The sequence below is a fragment of the Sinohyriopsis cumingii genome, chromosome 12 (genome assembly GCF_028554795.1).
Source record: "Sinohyriopsis cumingii isolate HCF-2022 chromosome 12, ASM2855479v2, whole genome shotgun sequence".
NCBI lineage: Eukaryota > Metazoa > Mollusca > Bivalvia > Unionida > Unionidae > Sinohyriopsis > Sinohyriopsis cumingii.
This window is the reverse complement of record NC_142972.1, coordinates 67,236,713-67,254,627: the sequence shown is the minus strand read 5'-3', so window position 1 is coordinate 67,254,627 and position 17,915 is coordinate 67,236,713. Positions and strand designations below refer to the sequence as shown.

General features: G+C 36.6%; 1 protein-coding gene across 2 annotated transcripts in view; it reads right to left on the bottom strand.

Annotated features, from left to right (window-relative positions):
- Positions 1-17,125, bottom strand: part of LOC149786635 (coadhesin-like) — a 35,323-nt gene extending 18,198 nt beyond the window's left edge. For both annotated transcript variants that reach the window (XM_089977150.1, XM_089977151.1), the window contains exons 1-3: positions 16,994-17,125; positions 16,215-16,241; positions 552-701 (exon numbers count right to left, since the gene is read on the bottom strand). In XM_089977150.1, coding sequence (XP_089833276.1) covers positions 552-701; positions 16,215-16,241; positions 16,994-17,054 — 238 coding nt within the window. In that variant the 5' untranslated portion in view covers positions 17,055-17,125. The remainder of the gene's footprint in view (positions 1-551; positions 702-16,214; positions 16,242-16,993) is intronic.
- Between the last annotated feature and the right edge of the window lie 790 nt (positions 17,126-17,915).

Here is a 17,915-nt window from a genome sequence, read left to right as displayed (position 1 = left end):
TATCTAGAACTGGGCATCATGCCGCAGACATGTAGTATGATGTCCCACCCAATCACATTATCCTGACACCAGGCCGACCAATCATAACCCTAACCTCTTAATGCTAAGCGGATAGCAAGGCAGCTGTAATATCATTTTTAAAAGTCTTTGGTATGACTAGGCCGGGGTTCGAGCACCCGACCTCCGGCATCCGGGGCGGATGCTCTAACTACTAGGCCACGGGAGCGGTCTGACGACAATAAGAACTGATCTATCATTTCCATATAGACAGCTTTCTCCACAAATTTCCTGGAACAGTGAATCGTTGTCATGTGATTGCCTCAACTTACAGTTTATATCACAATAAACACTAAAAGGCAACATCGTAAACAAATAAGCGACATTAAGCGTCCAAAGAATCTATGCTATCGTGTAGGACAAAACTGTCCTACTGACAGTTTATATCGCAATAAACACTAAAATGCAACATCGTAAACAAATAAGCGACATTAAGCGTCCAAAGAATTTATGGCGTCGTGTAGGACAAAACTGTGAGAAAAAAGAATATATACCTGTTATTGGGCAGTGTTGCGTTTCACAGTCTTCTTTTTGAGTGTTACATACATGCGAGGTACCGTTAGGATAATGACACATCCGGTGCCGCGTCATATGTCCTCCTCCGCAAGACTTTGTGCAAGCACTCCAAGGCGACCACGGATCATCTGTATTTAGAAATGTAACATTTTGTCTATAACTACATCTCTGGTTAAAACACTCTATGCATGGACACATGATTATATTTAAGAAATGTTTTTTATGTCGTTAAAACATGGTTCTTCCGCCTAGCTCTCAAACAACAACTCAGTTTCATTACCCATTAGATCATATGTTCATCACCTTAAAGAAAAAGACGAACGCACGGACATGATATATACGAGAATTCTTTGGTTACATGAGCGACATTTACCACAAATATTAAACAGGAAAGAGCGTATCAGTAGGTCCTACGATGTATATTCGGATATATGATTATATGTATTACATATATATAGAATCATACCAATAAAACCATACAGGTGAAAGCTGAATGTCGTTCTTAGAAGGAACTTAACCCGTGAATGAGTAATAGCAGCTATCGCTAAGCTCTCCCTACTCACCAAGCTGCTTTGTCATCATATTATCTTTAGTGTCATATATATATATATATATATATATATATATATATATATATATATATATATATATATATATATATATATATATATATATATATATATATATATATATATATATATATATATATATATATATATATATATATATATATATATATATATATATATATATATCTGTGTGTGTGTGTGTGTTCCTCTTATTTATAAAGCTCAGATTAGAATCTATTTTCTATTCTATACATGTCTGAACAGTGGTCTGTTGATACAATTTTATATACGTTATAAGTTTGATCAGTAATATTATAAATGGTGTTATTCAGGATCCATACCAGTAAAAACGTAAGGGTGAATTTTAAGAAATTAGGCAATTTCGACTAAAAATGCCAATTCAATATATTCAATACATTTTGAACGGAATGAGTGTCTTTAAGAAAAATATATAACTATTCAATCATGTTTACTCTATTATCTCTTATCTTAGGTAGCATGTGCTTTATGTATGGTTCCCATTTAAGCAGGGTATATACAATAACATCTTTAGCCATAACACCGTGCTGCGCATTTGTATAGCATACTTTTATTTAAACGGTTCATTATATCGTCACTCTCCTAAATAACAATATTATGTGTAGATTGCGTGATTTTATCTGATGTAGGTCACTCATGGCATCAGTTACTCTGGTCATGTTACGGAAAATGTAGTCAAGCCTCAAACTAATTTATAAATTTTTTTTTCTACATAATGAATTGAAGATAAACTTTATGAGTGGAATATTAAAAAATGTATGGTATGAGAGAAGAGAAAGGAGAATTTTGAGTATCAAGCAAATGAAGGAGGAAAACTATGGATATGATAGTGTTGTTACCTTAGTTTATAAGGCTGATCTTTTAACTGTGGTAAATGTTTGATTCCAACGTTTGTTTTCCATACCCATCTATTCAGTGCTATCCTTGCAAAGGTATTTTGCAGAAGACACTTACAGGTTATTTTGAAGAGACACGTTTATTCCAACACATTTGCACACGACCATAATTTACTAAATATTAACAACATTCTTTGATTGGTTTGTTCTGTCGATATTACTATTCATTTAAGGCGACACCTTGATGCATTAACGGCCTTGGATAAGTGCCAATGATTATAATTTTGTACCTATGAGCCTTACTGGCACTTTTTTTCAGTTCCATCGTTTCTGTCTCAGTTTGTTTGCTGACCTTTCACAATGGCCTCTCTGTGTATGGAATATGTTATTGCGAATGTACGTTTCGCAAGCAGGTTAAATATTTGGCTTCGGTAGTTGCTTTTCACATGCTGGTTAGAGGTCAAGTAGGTTTGTTTCACATACTGGTTAGAGGTCAGATTTCAGTAAGTATATTTCACATACAGGTTAAAGATCAGATTTCGGTACGTGAAATCATTATGTTTACTCAAGCCATATAATACTCTTGTGCTTAAACACTGAGTTTCTCCGAGGATATTCAAACAAAGAGGAAAATGTGGAGAAATAATATTGATATCCTTTCATATTTCATTTTTTCCCGAGAAACACAAGCATCACTATTTCAGGATTGCACTTGTCATTTACTTTGAATTATTGACCATTGCGTCAAACACCAAATAGACTGAATACATACACATCTTTTTATTTGTTAATACCATGAATACTTCGTTTTCAAAACTCAATAGTACTTTAATGAAAGCCATATTTTATACTAAAACAACATTTGGAATAATGGTTTTCAGGAAGATGGATTCTTTGATTTTATTCCTTAAGTAGAACATGTTTTTACAAAGTTGTACTACGTTAGGGGTTATTAGTGGAGAGAACATATTTGTACTATTAATCGTCAGAAGTAAAATCAGGAAAACCAAATCTTTTAAGATAAATCAAGGATTACATAAAAGGCACAGAACATACAATGCTATATACATACATAATTCGTCAACATTGAATGTTAACACATTGATGATTGGTCTACAATGTCTATATAATCCACGTCGCACCATAAGAAACTTTAACGCTTTTGTGGCTTGTTAGATTATGCGAGTTAGATTTTGATAGCTGAGATAGGCCAATTCCTTCTACAGTGCATGACTTTACTTGTTTTACCTCGATCATTGCAAGTGAGTGAATGTAAAATGAACAAATAAACAATTACAAATGATCATTCAAAGAAAATAACAAACCGGTCACATCAATACTCTGCCACATGCGCTGAAAAGAATATAGTTTTATTGGTTCTTTAAAGTTAGCCCTAATACTTGTTACGAAGTAAACATTTGTCCAGCTTGTCAGTCCGATCAAGTAAAAAACAATGTAGATAACACATATTGCTATTGATAGAACTCTGGCAAAAATTCTGATGTGCGTACCGATGATGGTTGCTGTGGTCACAATTTCAGCAACATCCTTGCCTTAAGCGGTTGCAGACACGAGTCAGTATATAACGCTAACACCATACATACATAAAATTTTGTATTTCGCTAGTAAAATAGTTATCTTGGCGATTTCATCTCGTAGCTGTTGTATTTTTCAGCTGATATAATTTTCTCACGTCAGTACCATTAAGGGTCTATCATAATGGTTCAAATAATAATATGGTCGTGTTTGTATATATTACAGACTTACTTAAATGGTCCATTACATCGTCACTCTCCTCCATAAATAATATTATGTGTAGAAGCGTGATTTCATCCGATGCAGGTCACTCAAGTCATCATTTACTCTGGTCATGTTATGGAAAATGTAGTCAAGCCTCAAACGAATTTATAACATTTTATTTCTACATAAATAAATTGTAGAAAAACTTTTTGAGTGGAATATAAAAAAAAGGTCTGGAATGAGAGAAGGGAAAAGATAATTTTGAGTATCAAGCAAATGAAGGAGGAAAGCTATGGATATGATAGTTTTGTTACCTTACTCTAGAAGGCAGAGATTTTAACTGTGGTAAATGTTAGATTCCAACGTTTGTTTTCCATACCCATCAACGCGTTTGTTTTTCTTCTCGCCAGTGCTTTCGGTGCAAAGGTATTTTACAGACTAAATTTACACGTTATTTTGAAGAGACACTGATATTCCAACACATTTACACACGAGTATAATTTAGTAAATATTCACAACATTATTTGATTGGTTTGTTCTGTCGATATAATAAATATTAATTTAAGGCGACACTCTTGATGCATTAAAGAACTTGGATAAGTGCCAAGGAATATTATTTTGTACCTATGAGCCTTACTGGCACTTATATTTCCTTCCATGTTTCCGTCTCACTTAGTTTGGAATATGTTATTGCGATTGTGTGCTTCACAAACTGGAATAGATTAGGTTTCGGTGGGTGCCTTTCCAATACTGCTTAGCGTCAGGTAGGTTTGCTTCAGATACTGTAAAGAGGTCAAGTTTCAGTAGGTATGTTAAGGTTAGTCGCAATAAGTTTTACAAAGTAAACATTTTTCCAGCTTGTCAGTCCCATCAAGTAAACGACAATGTAGATTACATCCCCTGAGACACATATTGCTACTGATATTACTCTGGCAATAATTCCGATATGTGTACCTTTGATGGTTCTTTTGGTCACAATTTCAGCATTCCTATTGCCTACAATGGTTGCAGACACGAGGCGGTATATACCACCAACAACCGCACATGCAACTTTGTATTTCGCTAGTAAAATCGTTATCTTTGTGATTTCATTTCGTAGCTGTTATATTTTTCCGCTTATATTATTTTCTCACGTCAGTACCATTGAGGTGTATCATAATTGTTCAAATAATAATGTGGTCGCGTAGTATAATTGCTGGACAGACTGACCCTCATACGGTGCAACACGCACACGAGCTTCTAGTTAATTACTCATTTATACTTGCACAACGGTCATTCAATTGCTACAAAATCTCTGCTTGATGAATATTTAAGTCTTTCTTCGGCAATTGTGGTTTTGGCGGCCTAACATCACGTTCTAACACAAGCAAACCAATCACGCCATTGAATGGTATCTTAAAAACTATTTATCTCGTCTTTGTCCAAGCACTATTACTCGAAAAAGTGCTTCCTAGAGATTTTCATTTCTTGGTTGAGTTAATGTTGGTTCAACATAATCAGCGGAAATACAACCGGGGTTGATTTGTTGGTAAATCACGCCCCATCGTTGTCGAAACAATCCCTGAGTGTTTTCATACCTGGCCTTTTTGTAAACAACCTAATGCATTTACTAATAATAACTTCGAGTAGGAATTGACACATACTGCTGATTCCCATTGAATTTGTCTCCATGAAGCTACTAAGCATGGTGGTGATGGCAGTTCTGCGATCTTGATATCTACCTATTGCTTCGCTGCAGCATCACCAACATCAACGGGCTCTTACACCAGTTTAATTCGGTTTCCATTCATGAAAAGCTATCTGATCGTTTTGTCGATGGATCTTTTAACATTCAATTTTGTATTAACATCGACGTAGTCTTTGATATAAACAACCGACAAACCAGAGACTTTCATTCCCCGATTGCGCTGATTTTTGCCCGGTTCTGTTCGACGGCACCTCTTCGCCTCATAAAAGTGCCTAGAATGTCCAAGATACATTTCCAGTACAATCTTCAAAAATAATGCAGCCTCAAAAACAAACAAAAAAAAAAAAAAAAAAAAAAAAAAAAGAAACAAGCTAGTCCTACTCAACACAGGTAACAACCCGCCAGGGAAACTAAGTAAAATCCGCTTGGTGGCAAACATGCTCAGATCCAAATCCGCTACTCGTCGGGCTGAATAATGTCCGAAATGCTGATAACAATCAATTAATATGTATATTTTAAATGACGAGATAAAATCAACAAGCACTTGTGATGTTGGTGAGCACCCAAATGCATGACAACAAGATTTCCACATATTTGTAAATACAGACAAGGCAGTAACGGTAGTGTTGAATAAAACTGTGGTAGGCGCGTTTGGCAGCCTCATGATACATAATCGACAACTTTATTTGGTGGTGCAAAACACGTACGAGTCAAGATACATCAGCTGATTATGTGCAACCGCATATGCAACCCAGTGAGTAAAAGGTCATGTTGTCCAATGAAGGTTGATGATGACGGTTCCCCAAGCGTTGTCAATCATCGATGCAAGTTCATGCCGCATACAGACTCCACAGACATGCCTGACTGACTTAGTACCGGTTAGTCGAAGACCTTAACCTGTTGGTATTCAACTAGTTATCCCTAGTAAATGAAGGCATTTTCCTTTCATTCGTTTACGAGACGCTATGCTATATCGGGTGGTGCTCCCACTGCTTCTTGTGGAACCGCAGGAGCCAAAGAAGCTAACAACGTTCGGATATCCGCAATTAATGGAGCCACTCCACCAGTGTTTCATACTGGTGTCACTTAAGTCATGGATACGTTTACTGACACCGTGGTGTTATTATGTTTCACTGTATTAAGCTGATTACGTGGTTTTGGGCCAATAGTAGGGAGTCAGCTTCAGTTAATTGTTTCAAAGAAAGCCTCAATTTGACCCGCAATCGTTTGGTATTGCGCTTCTTACTTTTATAAGATACTTAGGGTTAAGGCCAACATTAATTTCGTGATATGACGTTATTATTTGAAAACCTAATATTTCCAGTTTCAAATTTTTGTTGGCGTATCAATGACTCTCATGCGGCCACATGCAGAGACTTGTCCTTGAGTAGCACAGTAAAGCGTCTGTAATTGCCAGCAGGAGCCGAACACACGGTTGCATGAAAGTACGTGTCAACTACGGACTATCTGAACAACTCCATGTCTTCTAAGGAAAAGTAATAACTCGGGTACAATATATAATAATCGTGATGGGAAATCTGCAGTCCTGTGCCAGCTTTTAGATACAGGACAACGTAAGACAACATTTGGTGAGATGCACGTACAACTCGTTTGTTCATGACATTAGGCAAAAATTTTTCGGAGCTTTCTTGCGGTAAGACTGTGCTGAGTACTTATTTGCCACGTAAACGTTTCCTAGACATGCGATTAACGCCTGAGAGTCTGTGATATGACAGCTATGATGATGATCCAGATTTTATAAACCCATATAAACGGTCTCCTTTTGGTCAGCATAAGGGTCACCAGGCATCCATATGTTTCTGACTTCGCGCAATTGTTTACGGTCGAGGATCTGCATCACGATCATAGTTGGGTCAGCAGGTCTCGCGTAGTCATCTCTGTATCTGTAGAATCAGATAATCATTGTGTAAATGTTAACGTTATCAAGAATTTCTTCAATTTCTTTTCCATCGATGGAATAGCGTGCGCTGTTAAACAAGGACATGATACCATTTCTGGTAAGTACGTGAGCAGTTTGGTGCGCCTGTAAACAAGCCACAAAGTATCTCGCCAAGACCAATTCAGTAATATTCCATGTAAGCAGATTTTCTAGTGTTGCCAACACGCACGGGTATCGCACGATCATGTAACTCAGTCATTACATACTAATTTCAGGCCGATCTCTCATGTACAATTATATTGCCAATGTTTTCCCGAGGAAATCAATCATGTGCCCATCATGCATAATAAGAGTTAAACGATGGCGAATCAACCAGAGATTGTGGCATGTAAGATATACAGATTTAACAGGAGTAGCTTATCTCAAATAACCTGGTTCCACTCTTGTTAAAAACTAAAACAGTATGTAGCGCTGAAATGCTACGTTGTCAGAAGATCTTTCATAATTACCACAGAGGCGGTCGCACGTTAAACTAATCTGAATCGTTGAGAGAATCCCGACAGTGACAGACGCGATGTGGTATCCTTTGCGTTAAATTATTTTGTTTAGGCCAACCTATACATGTTCTTTTCGACGACAGTGTGGTGTCAACCGATTACGATGCAGAGTCAATTGAAATAATAGAGCTAAGTCTGGTTTCGTGATAGCGTATAAAAATGTATTAGTCTTTGTCAGCGAGTAACGAAATTCTCTTCGACTCTCTTCATTACTTGATTACGTGTCAAGTTCATATTAATTCCAGGTGGCATGAAGACCACTAAACGGCCTTGATTGAATATTAGGCCAACTGTAACGAAAGCACAACGATGCTGCTGCAATGAGCAGTGTACGTGATTCCCATGTGGTGATTGGTGTAGAATTATGGGTTGGTTGATGCGATTGTAATCAGAGAGGTGACATTCAGAATGGCATTTATAACACGCTGCAAATTAGCATTGATTTGGTGTGAATAAGACGTTCATCAGAGTTCATAATCGGTGTTGTATTCGTCATGAATATTATGCAAGTTCATGAATCAACACGCGAACGTCCTAGGGTTCAGAATGTCATTGGTGTGCATCCACTGACAGAATAGATGCGGATCCAGCCTGTTTGCAAAGTCTTGAAGGATACACAATTCACCAGAACCTTCTCATTTGCTTGTTCTTCGCTTTAGGTCTTTAGACAGTTTTTCCATTACATATTCAAATTCGTGTTGGGAGCAAACATTGCTTCGTCTTTCTTTAAGTCTAAATACTGATATGTATCAATCACTTTCTTTTAATATTCTTACGCATCGCGAGCAACTTGCTTGTAACGTTCAGTCTCCTTGAACACCCAGCTGGTAGATATGTTGGCCAAACATGACGATTGTTTCTTCAACACATACTGTTTTCATGGGGGGATGGCGGATGGGGTATGGAGTAAGTTAAGAGTGGCATATAAAGGAATGTGAATGATCCACTGGCGATCCTTATTAGAAATCATTAGAATATTATTATTATTATTATTATTATTATTATCATTATTTAATTACTTGCTTAATTAATTAATGAGTGAATTATTAATTAATTAATTGATTAATGAATGAATGAATGAATGAATGAATGAATGAATGAATGAATGATGAATGAATGAATGAACGAATGAATGAACGAAAGGAACTAACGAAAGTGGCGTTTTATGACATTCTGCTATGAGTTGGGTTTGGCTGCTCCCAATATTTTATTTAATTTTCTTTGGAACTACCACCCTGGCTCGTTTATGTAGGAAGTGAAATTAGTGATAGAGAGAGATAAAGCTCCGACAACCCACAGTCAGCAATGCCGACAATTAAATTATTGAGGTCACAAAGGTAAAGTTCAAAAGAATAACAATTTAATAATAATTTAAACGATATTAATTTCTCAATCAATCTTCTTCCTCTCGACCATGGAGCAACCTATTTCATCAAGTGATTATAGTGTGAGATGGCTTTCGCCGGTAATTGGTTTCTACGCATCTGTGTTCTACTCTGCCAATTCCTGTCCTCCTTCTGGCGTTCTCCGTACTAACGATTCTTCCTGTACTCTTCCTCTTCTTGTCTCCTTTTCTCCTCCTCCTCCTCCTTCTCTCTCTCTCTCTCTCTCTCTCTCTCTCTCTCTCTCTCTCTCTCTCTAGCGACTAGGCTTGTTCTCTGCCTACTGCCTTGTTCTATTCTGTCTCCCCTCTCTGAGACTCGGGACTTAACTACCCGGTAGTTCTGTCCCCAAAAGCTTCATTTACAAAGCTTTCTGTCCTTAGAATGTACTGAGGGTTTTCCCCCCAGTACACCAGTAGCTTCCCAAGGAAACAAGGGTCCTTTGTTCTAGAACACAGCTTCCAACGTCTACATGTGACTTTTGACACCCAACGAAGCGGGGCTCTTGTACAAACACGAATCGTTACGATAGCCGCAGGGTCTAAATATACACAAGGCTAACCCGTTCCTTTGCTCCTGACTTAAGTAATCGCGTGCAAACGTGACAACGAAGAAATGAAATAATGAATTTTCGGTTTGGCTCAGCATTGCCATCTGTTCCGCGTTGTGGTAAATTTATCAGCACCAAGGTTGTTTCTTTTTCGTGGATGATTTAATGTTAGAACACCTAACGAAATTCATTAGCATCATCTTTTCTTTCTTCCACATGATAGTGTACGAGGACCTAATACAAGTACGCATTAACTAGTGTAGATGTTGTCAGCAGATGCAAAGAAACGGATCCGTTAACGTCGAAAGGTTTAGTGTGCTCATTGGTTTAAACTAGGAAGGCCACGGATATTGTAAGTAGCTCAAGGTAAAGATTTTCTTGGATCTGTTTCTGCATTGTTCTCAAAGCTTAAGGTGCTTGCTCATGTTAAGCATGTTAATGTATATTGCGACCAAGCTATTGTTATAACGATTTAACCTTTCACTTGCAGAACGGTTATTCGAACATTCAGCAAGCGCAGAAACTGCTTGTGATTTCATTTTTTTAGTGTTCGAAAGACTAACGATATCGTGTTACACATTCGTGGTACCTAGCTTGAAGATTCTTCAAAACAGTTGGGTTAAAACATACTGAAACGATTCAGCAGAAGGCTGTCACCGTTACATATACAATGATTTCATCTTCATTGCCGTTAAATCCATTCAAAAACACTTTCGATCGGTACATAAATGCACTAACTGAACCGGAAGGCAGGCAACATAGTGCCCATAATTATAGATTCATTTACGTGTGAGTAAACTGAGGGTGCATCGTTAACATGACAATATTGGTGCATTTGACACTGTTTGTATTGTTTACATTATCGTGGACATTAACTCCAAGATATTATGAATCACTACGGTGATTTTGAAATGAGTTGAGTGTAGCTGTATAAAAATAATCATGAACTTTGGTATCAGTGGAATTGAAAGCGTCATTGCGGATCCAGCAATGAGTGGCCACAGAAAACGTACGAACTTCATGATTAAATGAAAGCCGTTGTTTGATTTATTTCACAGTAACATCAAGCGATTTAAGAAACACCTCAGCTGAGTCCTGGCCAAAATACACCATTTCTGGCTCAGTTGCTCTATATTATTAACTGCATTGTAACAAAACTACATGAAACTTATTCAGCAACTTCCGGTGTCTTAGACTGAACGTCGTTGGAACCTTCACTTCTCACGAGAACATTCAAATATTCAAAGTTCGCGTAAATAACACAAGGAACGGTCATCATGCTTTGCTCTGTGGTGAATTGCAAAACATTCCGGGTTCTAGCATGGTTGTACTCTGCGTTTTTTCACTAATTACAATGTAGTAAAAGTTATGGTCGTCACTGAAATGTTATGGCAAATTAATGCAGACATTGTCTGCAAGGAAACATAATACCATGGTACATGCTGTGTTGGTTATGTATCCGGGAAAGATCTTTATCCACACTACCGTGACTCTGATCGATTGATGTCTCTTAACAACAGCAAATCAATCTGAATACGTCCAGGCTAAGTTTGATTTTATACAAGTGGAGATAATGCAAACGCATAAAAGACATTGTTCCATGCAACACATTAACGGTGGTATGTCGGAGTTAAGGTTTAAATTTTTTTCGATAGTGGTATTATTGATTTTTACAGAAAATTCTGTGACCAAAATATAGTTATATCAGATATTGCTGTAATTTCCCATTGTAAACAGTTTTTGCTATTTTTGCCACATGTATTACCGACTGATGTGGAACATCCGTTGGCGTTACTATATAATTCTTTCCTCGGAATAAAATATTTGTGAACGTATGTAGTTGAACCTTCACGCATGTGTCAAAACTCCATCCTGTGTCTGAGTTGATTTGATTTCAAACGTCTCGAGGATCTGTTCAATGCCTTTGGTTATTTCCTCAATCATAACCTTGGTGTCTTCACGGTTTAAGATGACAAGTGGACTTCCATGAATCCATAGGATTACGGTTTTCAACGCATTCACGTCTGATGACCTATGCTAAACTGTCATTGTCAAATGTGCATAAATAACAATATCTGATTTAACTCCTGAAATACCAGAGCTCTGTAATACTGACTTGATTACAGGAACAATCTTTAATAAGTGATGTTTTAGAGTGTTTGCAAGGGGCGTATGTTTTTGGAATAATTGCATTATAAATTTTAAAATCACCATGACGTTTTAGAAACTATAACTAAGACATATAGCTTCACTGACTAGCCTACTTAACTCAGCAGAGATAGTGGTTATTATACGTCGGCGGTTTTGTTCATCCTTAATTCAACGTGCAAATTTATGCTCGTTTTGCATGTATAATATGTACAGTTTGATGTTGCATGAAGATCTCAAACAGAAAGACGCGGTTCAACCGTAAGACCTAATAACGCGCGTATGTCAGCTTTATGATGATATTTGTATATTACGACGATGAAGCAGTAGCTCCCGTCAACAATTTCATGCATTCCTTGTTCAGTGGAGTGGACTTGTACTTGAATAACAAACTGGTCAGTAGCAGCATGGATACTTACCCTTATCGTGCCTACCTGGAAAGTCTCTTGACGTACGGAATAGATGCCAAGAACACTCATCTCAATGATTGTGTGGTATGGGAAGCTGACGAACCTACCAAGTTTGAAATATTGGAAACTGATGAAAAGAAAGACAACAATGATGGATTTCTAGAACGAAGAAAGAGAATCACGGGAGCCGACACAAGTTTAGAACTGATGGATCGTTTGCATTTGGACATGTGGTTGCAAGAAAAATATTTGCTGAACGGGGTGGATGTCCGCCTGAGACTGAATCGTAGCAGTACCGCTTTCCATTTATTGGCTGATAGTGACGGTTACAAAACCAAAATCCTAGAAGCCAGACTCTACGTACGCCATGTGGAAGTGTTACCTAAAGTGGGAAACGACATCAGTCAGACGTTGAGCAGAACGACCGCCAAGTATCCCATACGACGCGTGGAAGTGAAAACCTTCACCATTCCCAAGGGACAGCGATCCATGATCGAAGATCATCTGTTCCAAGGACAGTTACCCAAACGTTTGATCGTTGGTATCGTCGAGAATACAGCCTTCAACGGAGCTGCCGAAAAAAATCCTTTCTACTTTCAACACTTTGGCGTGTCCAAAATCGAAGTCAGTCGCGATGGCAAGACCTTGTGTACCCGACCTTTCGAACCTGACTTTACCAAGAAGAATTACTTGAGATCGTACTTGTCCCTGTACGAAGCCACCGGACAGTTAGGAACCAATACCAGTCACGGTATTACGTACGAGGATTATGCAGGAGGCTACGCTTTGTGGGCTTTCGATTTCACTCCAGACCAAGGCAGCGACGAGGGACATTTCCACCCTATAAAATCCGGCCAGATTCGTGTGGAAATTCAGTTTAAAGACCGAGACCCTGATGAAACGGTGAACGTCATCCTGTATGCAGAATTCGATAATACCATAGAAATCAACAGTTTGAGAGAAGTCATCCTAGATTACTAGAAACCATGGAAGACTGTTATCCCTCTTTACCTAGTGGAGAAACTTTTAGTGTTGGATTATTATTAAAAAATGTTAGAGTTGTTGTTGTTTAGTGTTAAGTGATTTTTGAATAAAAAATGTTGTGTTTTGGAAAAATTGTTTGATGTTATAGTGTTGGATTATTGTTAAAAATGTTAGAGTTGTTGTTTAGTGTTAAGTGATTTTTGAATAAAAAATGTTGTGTTTTGAAAAAGATGCCTTTGTCTTTTGTTTAGCTATAAGAATGTTGGATTGATGCTCTTTCATTTCTTACTATCCCTCTCATGACACTCACTAAACGTTGTGACTCAAAAACCGTGTGGGGGATGTTTTCCTTCACGTCCGCGCTTTGACTTTAAGAACCGGGGTTGTTTCCAGTCTAACCATCCATTGTCGACTCATCCTCCTACGAAGATGTGCTCCAAACTAGCGATTGGCGGTACGCTCCCTGATACATAATGGAAATCATTGTTTAATTGCAAAAATTGTCAATAACTGCGCTACATTGTTAGAATTAGAAACTGACATATCTAAAATCACGGCCATTATTTCATTCACTTTTGTATCCTTTTGATCGACGTTGTTGGCAGACGATATACAGCATATCTTACGGCGCTTTAGTACAGTATTTCTATACTCATAGATGCAGCTGTTACTGGCGGCGTACACGACAATACTCGCGAAAAGATCTGAGACTTTACTCCAATATACCATATTTAAGGCATAATCGAGCACCTAGACCAAAACCTAACGCAAATAAATGCAATTTACAACATTCGTAAGGGCGGGTTCTGTTGTATCTTTACGTTTTCCAAGCATACATACTGTCATTCATTGCGTTTTGATGCATTTGAACTTCTTATGTAAATGAAAATTATATGCTCTAAGCAATAATCAATGCGTTCGAACAATGGTGTCCGCAATATATATTGACAATTAGCTCTGAAATAAGTTTCATCTAAAATATATATGACCAAACTCGTGACACTTTGTAGTAAAGAAACTTTGAGGTATATCATCAAATAGACGTTTATGTTTGAATGTAATTTTCTTCAGTTCAAAGCATTATACAAACTCGTAAATGACCGCAGCCTACAAAGTGGCGTCCTATGACCTAAACTGTCTGGCACTGCTTGTATACTGACCCCATAGTTTATGTGTCATGTCATGAGAATATCTACGTACCAAACTCATAAAAGTTTGCCAATCGCATTTTCATCTTCTAAACGTTTATATTCTTGCGAATATCTAAGTATATTGTCTGATTATATAATCCTAAAGGCTTCTTTTGAATTAATGTATGTTTGACACTACTGTATTTACTAATTACATTATAATCATTATAAATATAATCATTAGCGAATAATTCGCTACTCGCTTTATCCATTCTGAGTGGTCTAGTGAGCGTCAGCAGCTTCATATTTTTGAGATACAATATAAAATAATGACTTTTTACGGTTATTTATTGATAATATGGGCCACGTTTGCATTGTTACTGCTGTAAGATAACTTCCAAGTCGATTAATGTCTCAAGACCATCATGATACTATTTGAAAAATAATACAAGACCTTTAGGGCCTCCTTGATAAATCTCAGTGATGCATTTAAACGAAACAGTGTTGTTTAAAATCTAGGCTGACACATAAATGCTGTACTGCTCAGGTAAAATGATCCAAAATGTGTACCTATTGATAATTGTTTTCAGAATACTGTATGCATCAATCTGGGTTTTTTTGTTGCCATTTCGTCGTGTGGGGTTTTAATAGAATAACCCCATCCTATATCTGTCACAGTCAATACATACAAAACAACTATTAACAATGGAATATCTTTAATACATATTATAGCAGCGATCAATAATCATATTCATCGATTTTTAATGCACAAAAATGGAATTCCAATATATGCGGTATGATCACAATCAACATTATAAGCCACAATGCAAGCAGATTATGCTTTGCACAATTGTTTACATGGTTAATTTGCATAGGTATGAAATTATTAAAGTAAATGTTTTCTACGATGCAAAGGCTGTCGGATACTTAGCCCCACTAGTAAGGTCTGAAATATTTACTTCAATACATTAGCATGGATGTAATCTGCGTTGTGTTGTACAGGGTCCCACTGCCATGCTGGGACGTTTTATTCTTAGGTCAGAAATTCATAAGCCCATAAAACCACATCAAGTGAGCCGAAACTTTCCGTAACGCAAGTTGTATTGTATTGATGTCGCTAATTTGATTTGTTATTGGCATGATTATTTTTACTTTTAGATATTCAGTAATAAAGTTATGCGATATAGAAGGAGTTGGCATATATCAGCTATCAAAATTGAAACGTCCTATCCAATACTAATAACTTTGAAATTTTCTGAAATTGAAAGACTTTTTCAAGTGTCCTTGTGGGGCTTCTGTAATCGGTCTAACATACCCGATTTCAATTTAATTTAATTTAATTTAATAATTGTAATACAATTAAAAGTACCGTTTTCATGCAGATTTCATAATAACGATTAAATAATCTGTCCGTTGTCTTATCTTACACTTTTCCATTTGCCTGCCAGGTAGACGTACTTACTGTAATTGGTATTTGACTAAAGTCAGCTAGATTCTTGTAGATCTAGATTTGCACAATATTTTACAGATTTATGTGACAAAATTTGTTTTAATCCCTTTACTTGTTTTCGATAAATTATACAACTGCTATTTGCATTATTTGGGTTATGTTTGACCTAACAAAACCGAATTCATTTCTGGATCCCATAATTGTATTTAGTATCGAAAAAATAATTAACAATATATAAAATATCCATATTTATACTTACGAACTACACGCTTAGCAGTGTCAGCATCTGTAATATATATATATATATATATATATATATATATATATATATATATATATAACCATAAACAAATATTGTATAAAATAGACATACACACACACACATATACATATGTACACAGAGAGAGAGAGAGAGAGAGAGAGAGAGAGAGAGAGAGAGAGAATAGATATAAAATTGCAGGATTGCATTTTCTTTGTTTACTACCCCACCCCCAAGCTTTATCGATCAAAGAAAACTTTCCCTGTTTTATTCAAGCGACATACGGATTTTATGAACATCATTCGATTGTGATATGAAATGATATGTTGGAATTTATTTGTTTCTTTGAATTCAGACGTAACTTAGTCCTCTGCTATCAAGGAATCGTTGGATAGGTCTAACAGAGTTTTGTAATGAAGTTTGAGATCAAGAAGAGATCAAAAGTGTGAAGATACAATGCTCCAGATATATAGAAATATATAATGACTAATATATAGATTGACGCTTTTTCTATATGTATGTATGTATGTATGTATGTATGTATGGATGCATGTATGTATGTATGTATGTATGTATGTATGTATGTATGTATGTATGTATGTGTGCATGCATGCATGTATGCATTTCTATGTATGTATGTATGTATTGTGCATGCATGCATGTATGCATTTCTATGTATGTATGTATGTATGTATGTATGTTAAATAGTGTACATGTTTCATTCATCTGAGGATTTTTTTATCTTTCGAATCAACATTTGTATGTTTGTGTACACTTACTTGAAGCCAAGCAAGCAGCCCTTGATGCAGCAAGAATGATCAATACTTCCAACCAAACCATTTGGCTTGTTCAACATAACCACCCTCACCAAGCATAATTAGGTTGTATTCTTTGTTTTAAATAGCACACATTATCTTCCGGCACACTATATATAGCATATATTACGGCATTTCAGTACAGTGGTTCCCAAACTCTTCGAGTCTGAGGTCTTCAGTGTCTAATCTTTGGTAATGAATTGTTACTCACGATATCTTCGGGTCATGATAGAGTATACCAACGTAAAACTAATATCTTGTAAGTCCTAAAGCTTCTAGATTGTTTAATTTTTATCTGTAAATGACTTGGAAAAAAAGAATCCTTTAATCGCTTGGTTCATTTTTAGTATAATTACTTTAACCTTTAAACGTGGGAGTGTATTATCCTTATCAGAAGATCGTGTCTTTGCAAGAACCTGGCTACACGATTTAAACTACTTTTAATTGGATATATTCCAGTTACATTATCTTATATAGAGTATTTTTCGGATTGATGCAATGAATTGTTGGCATTATAGAAACACCTTAGGACGATTGTTCCTGCCAGATTTCAGAGCGTAACGTCTTATAAGAACTTTGTAACTAGCATTAGTTTATCCACTATGAGTTTAGTTCTCTTTCAGATTGATTTTGCAATAAAATTCGATAAAAAACGCTAGACCAAAATCTTCGATTGTCACCTAATATCAGCTTGCAACCAGCACTCAATATTTGTACAGTTTTGTCACTGGTTGCCATGGTAGTTAGTATCATGAACTTCAAAGAGATATGGTGCAGGCTTGTCCCTCGTTTTTTAAGGCTTAGTTGTTGATGTTAATGTGGTCGACCGCTTTATCTTTATTAGATGTTTTCAGTGACATTTAAAATTATATTTTTTTGAGATATA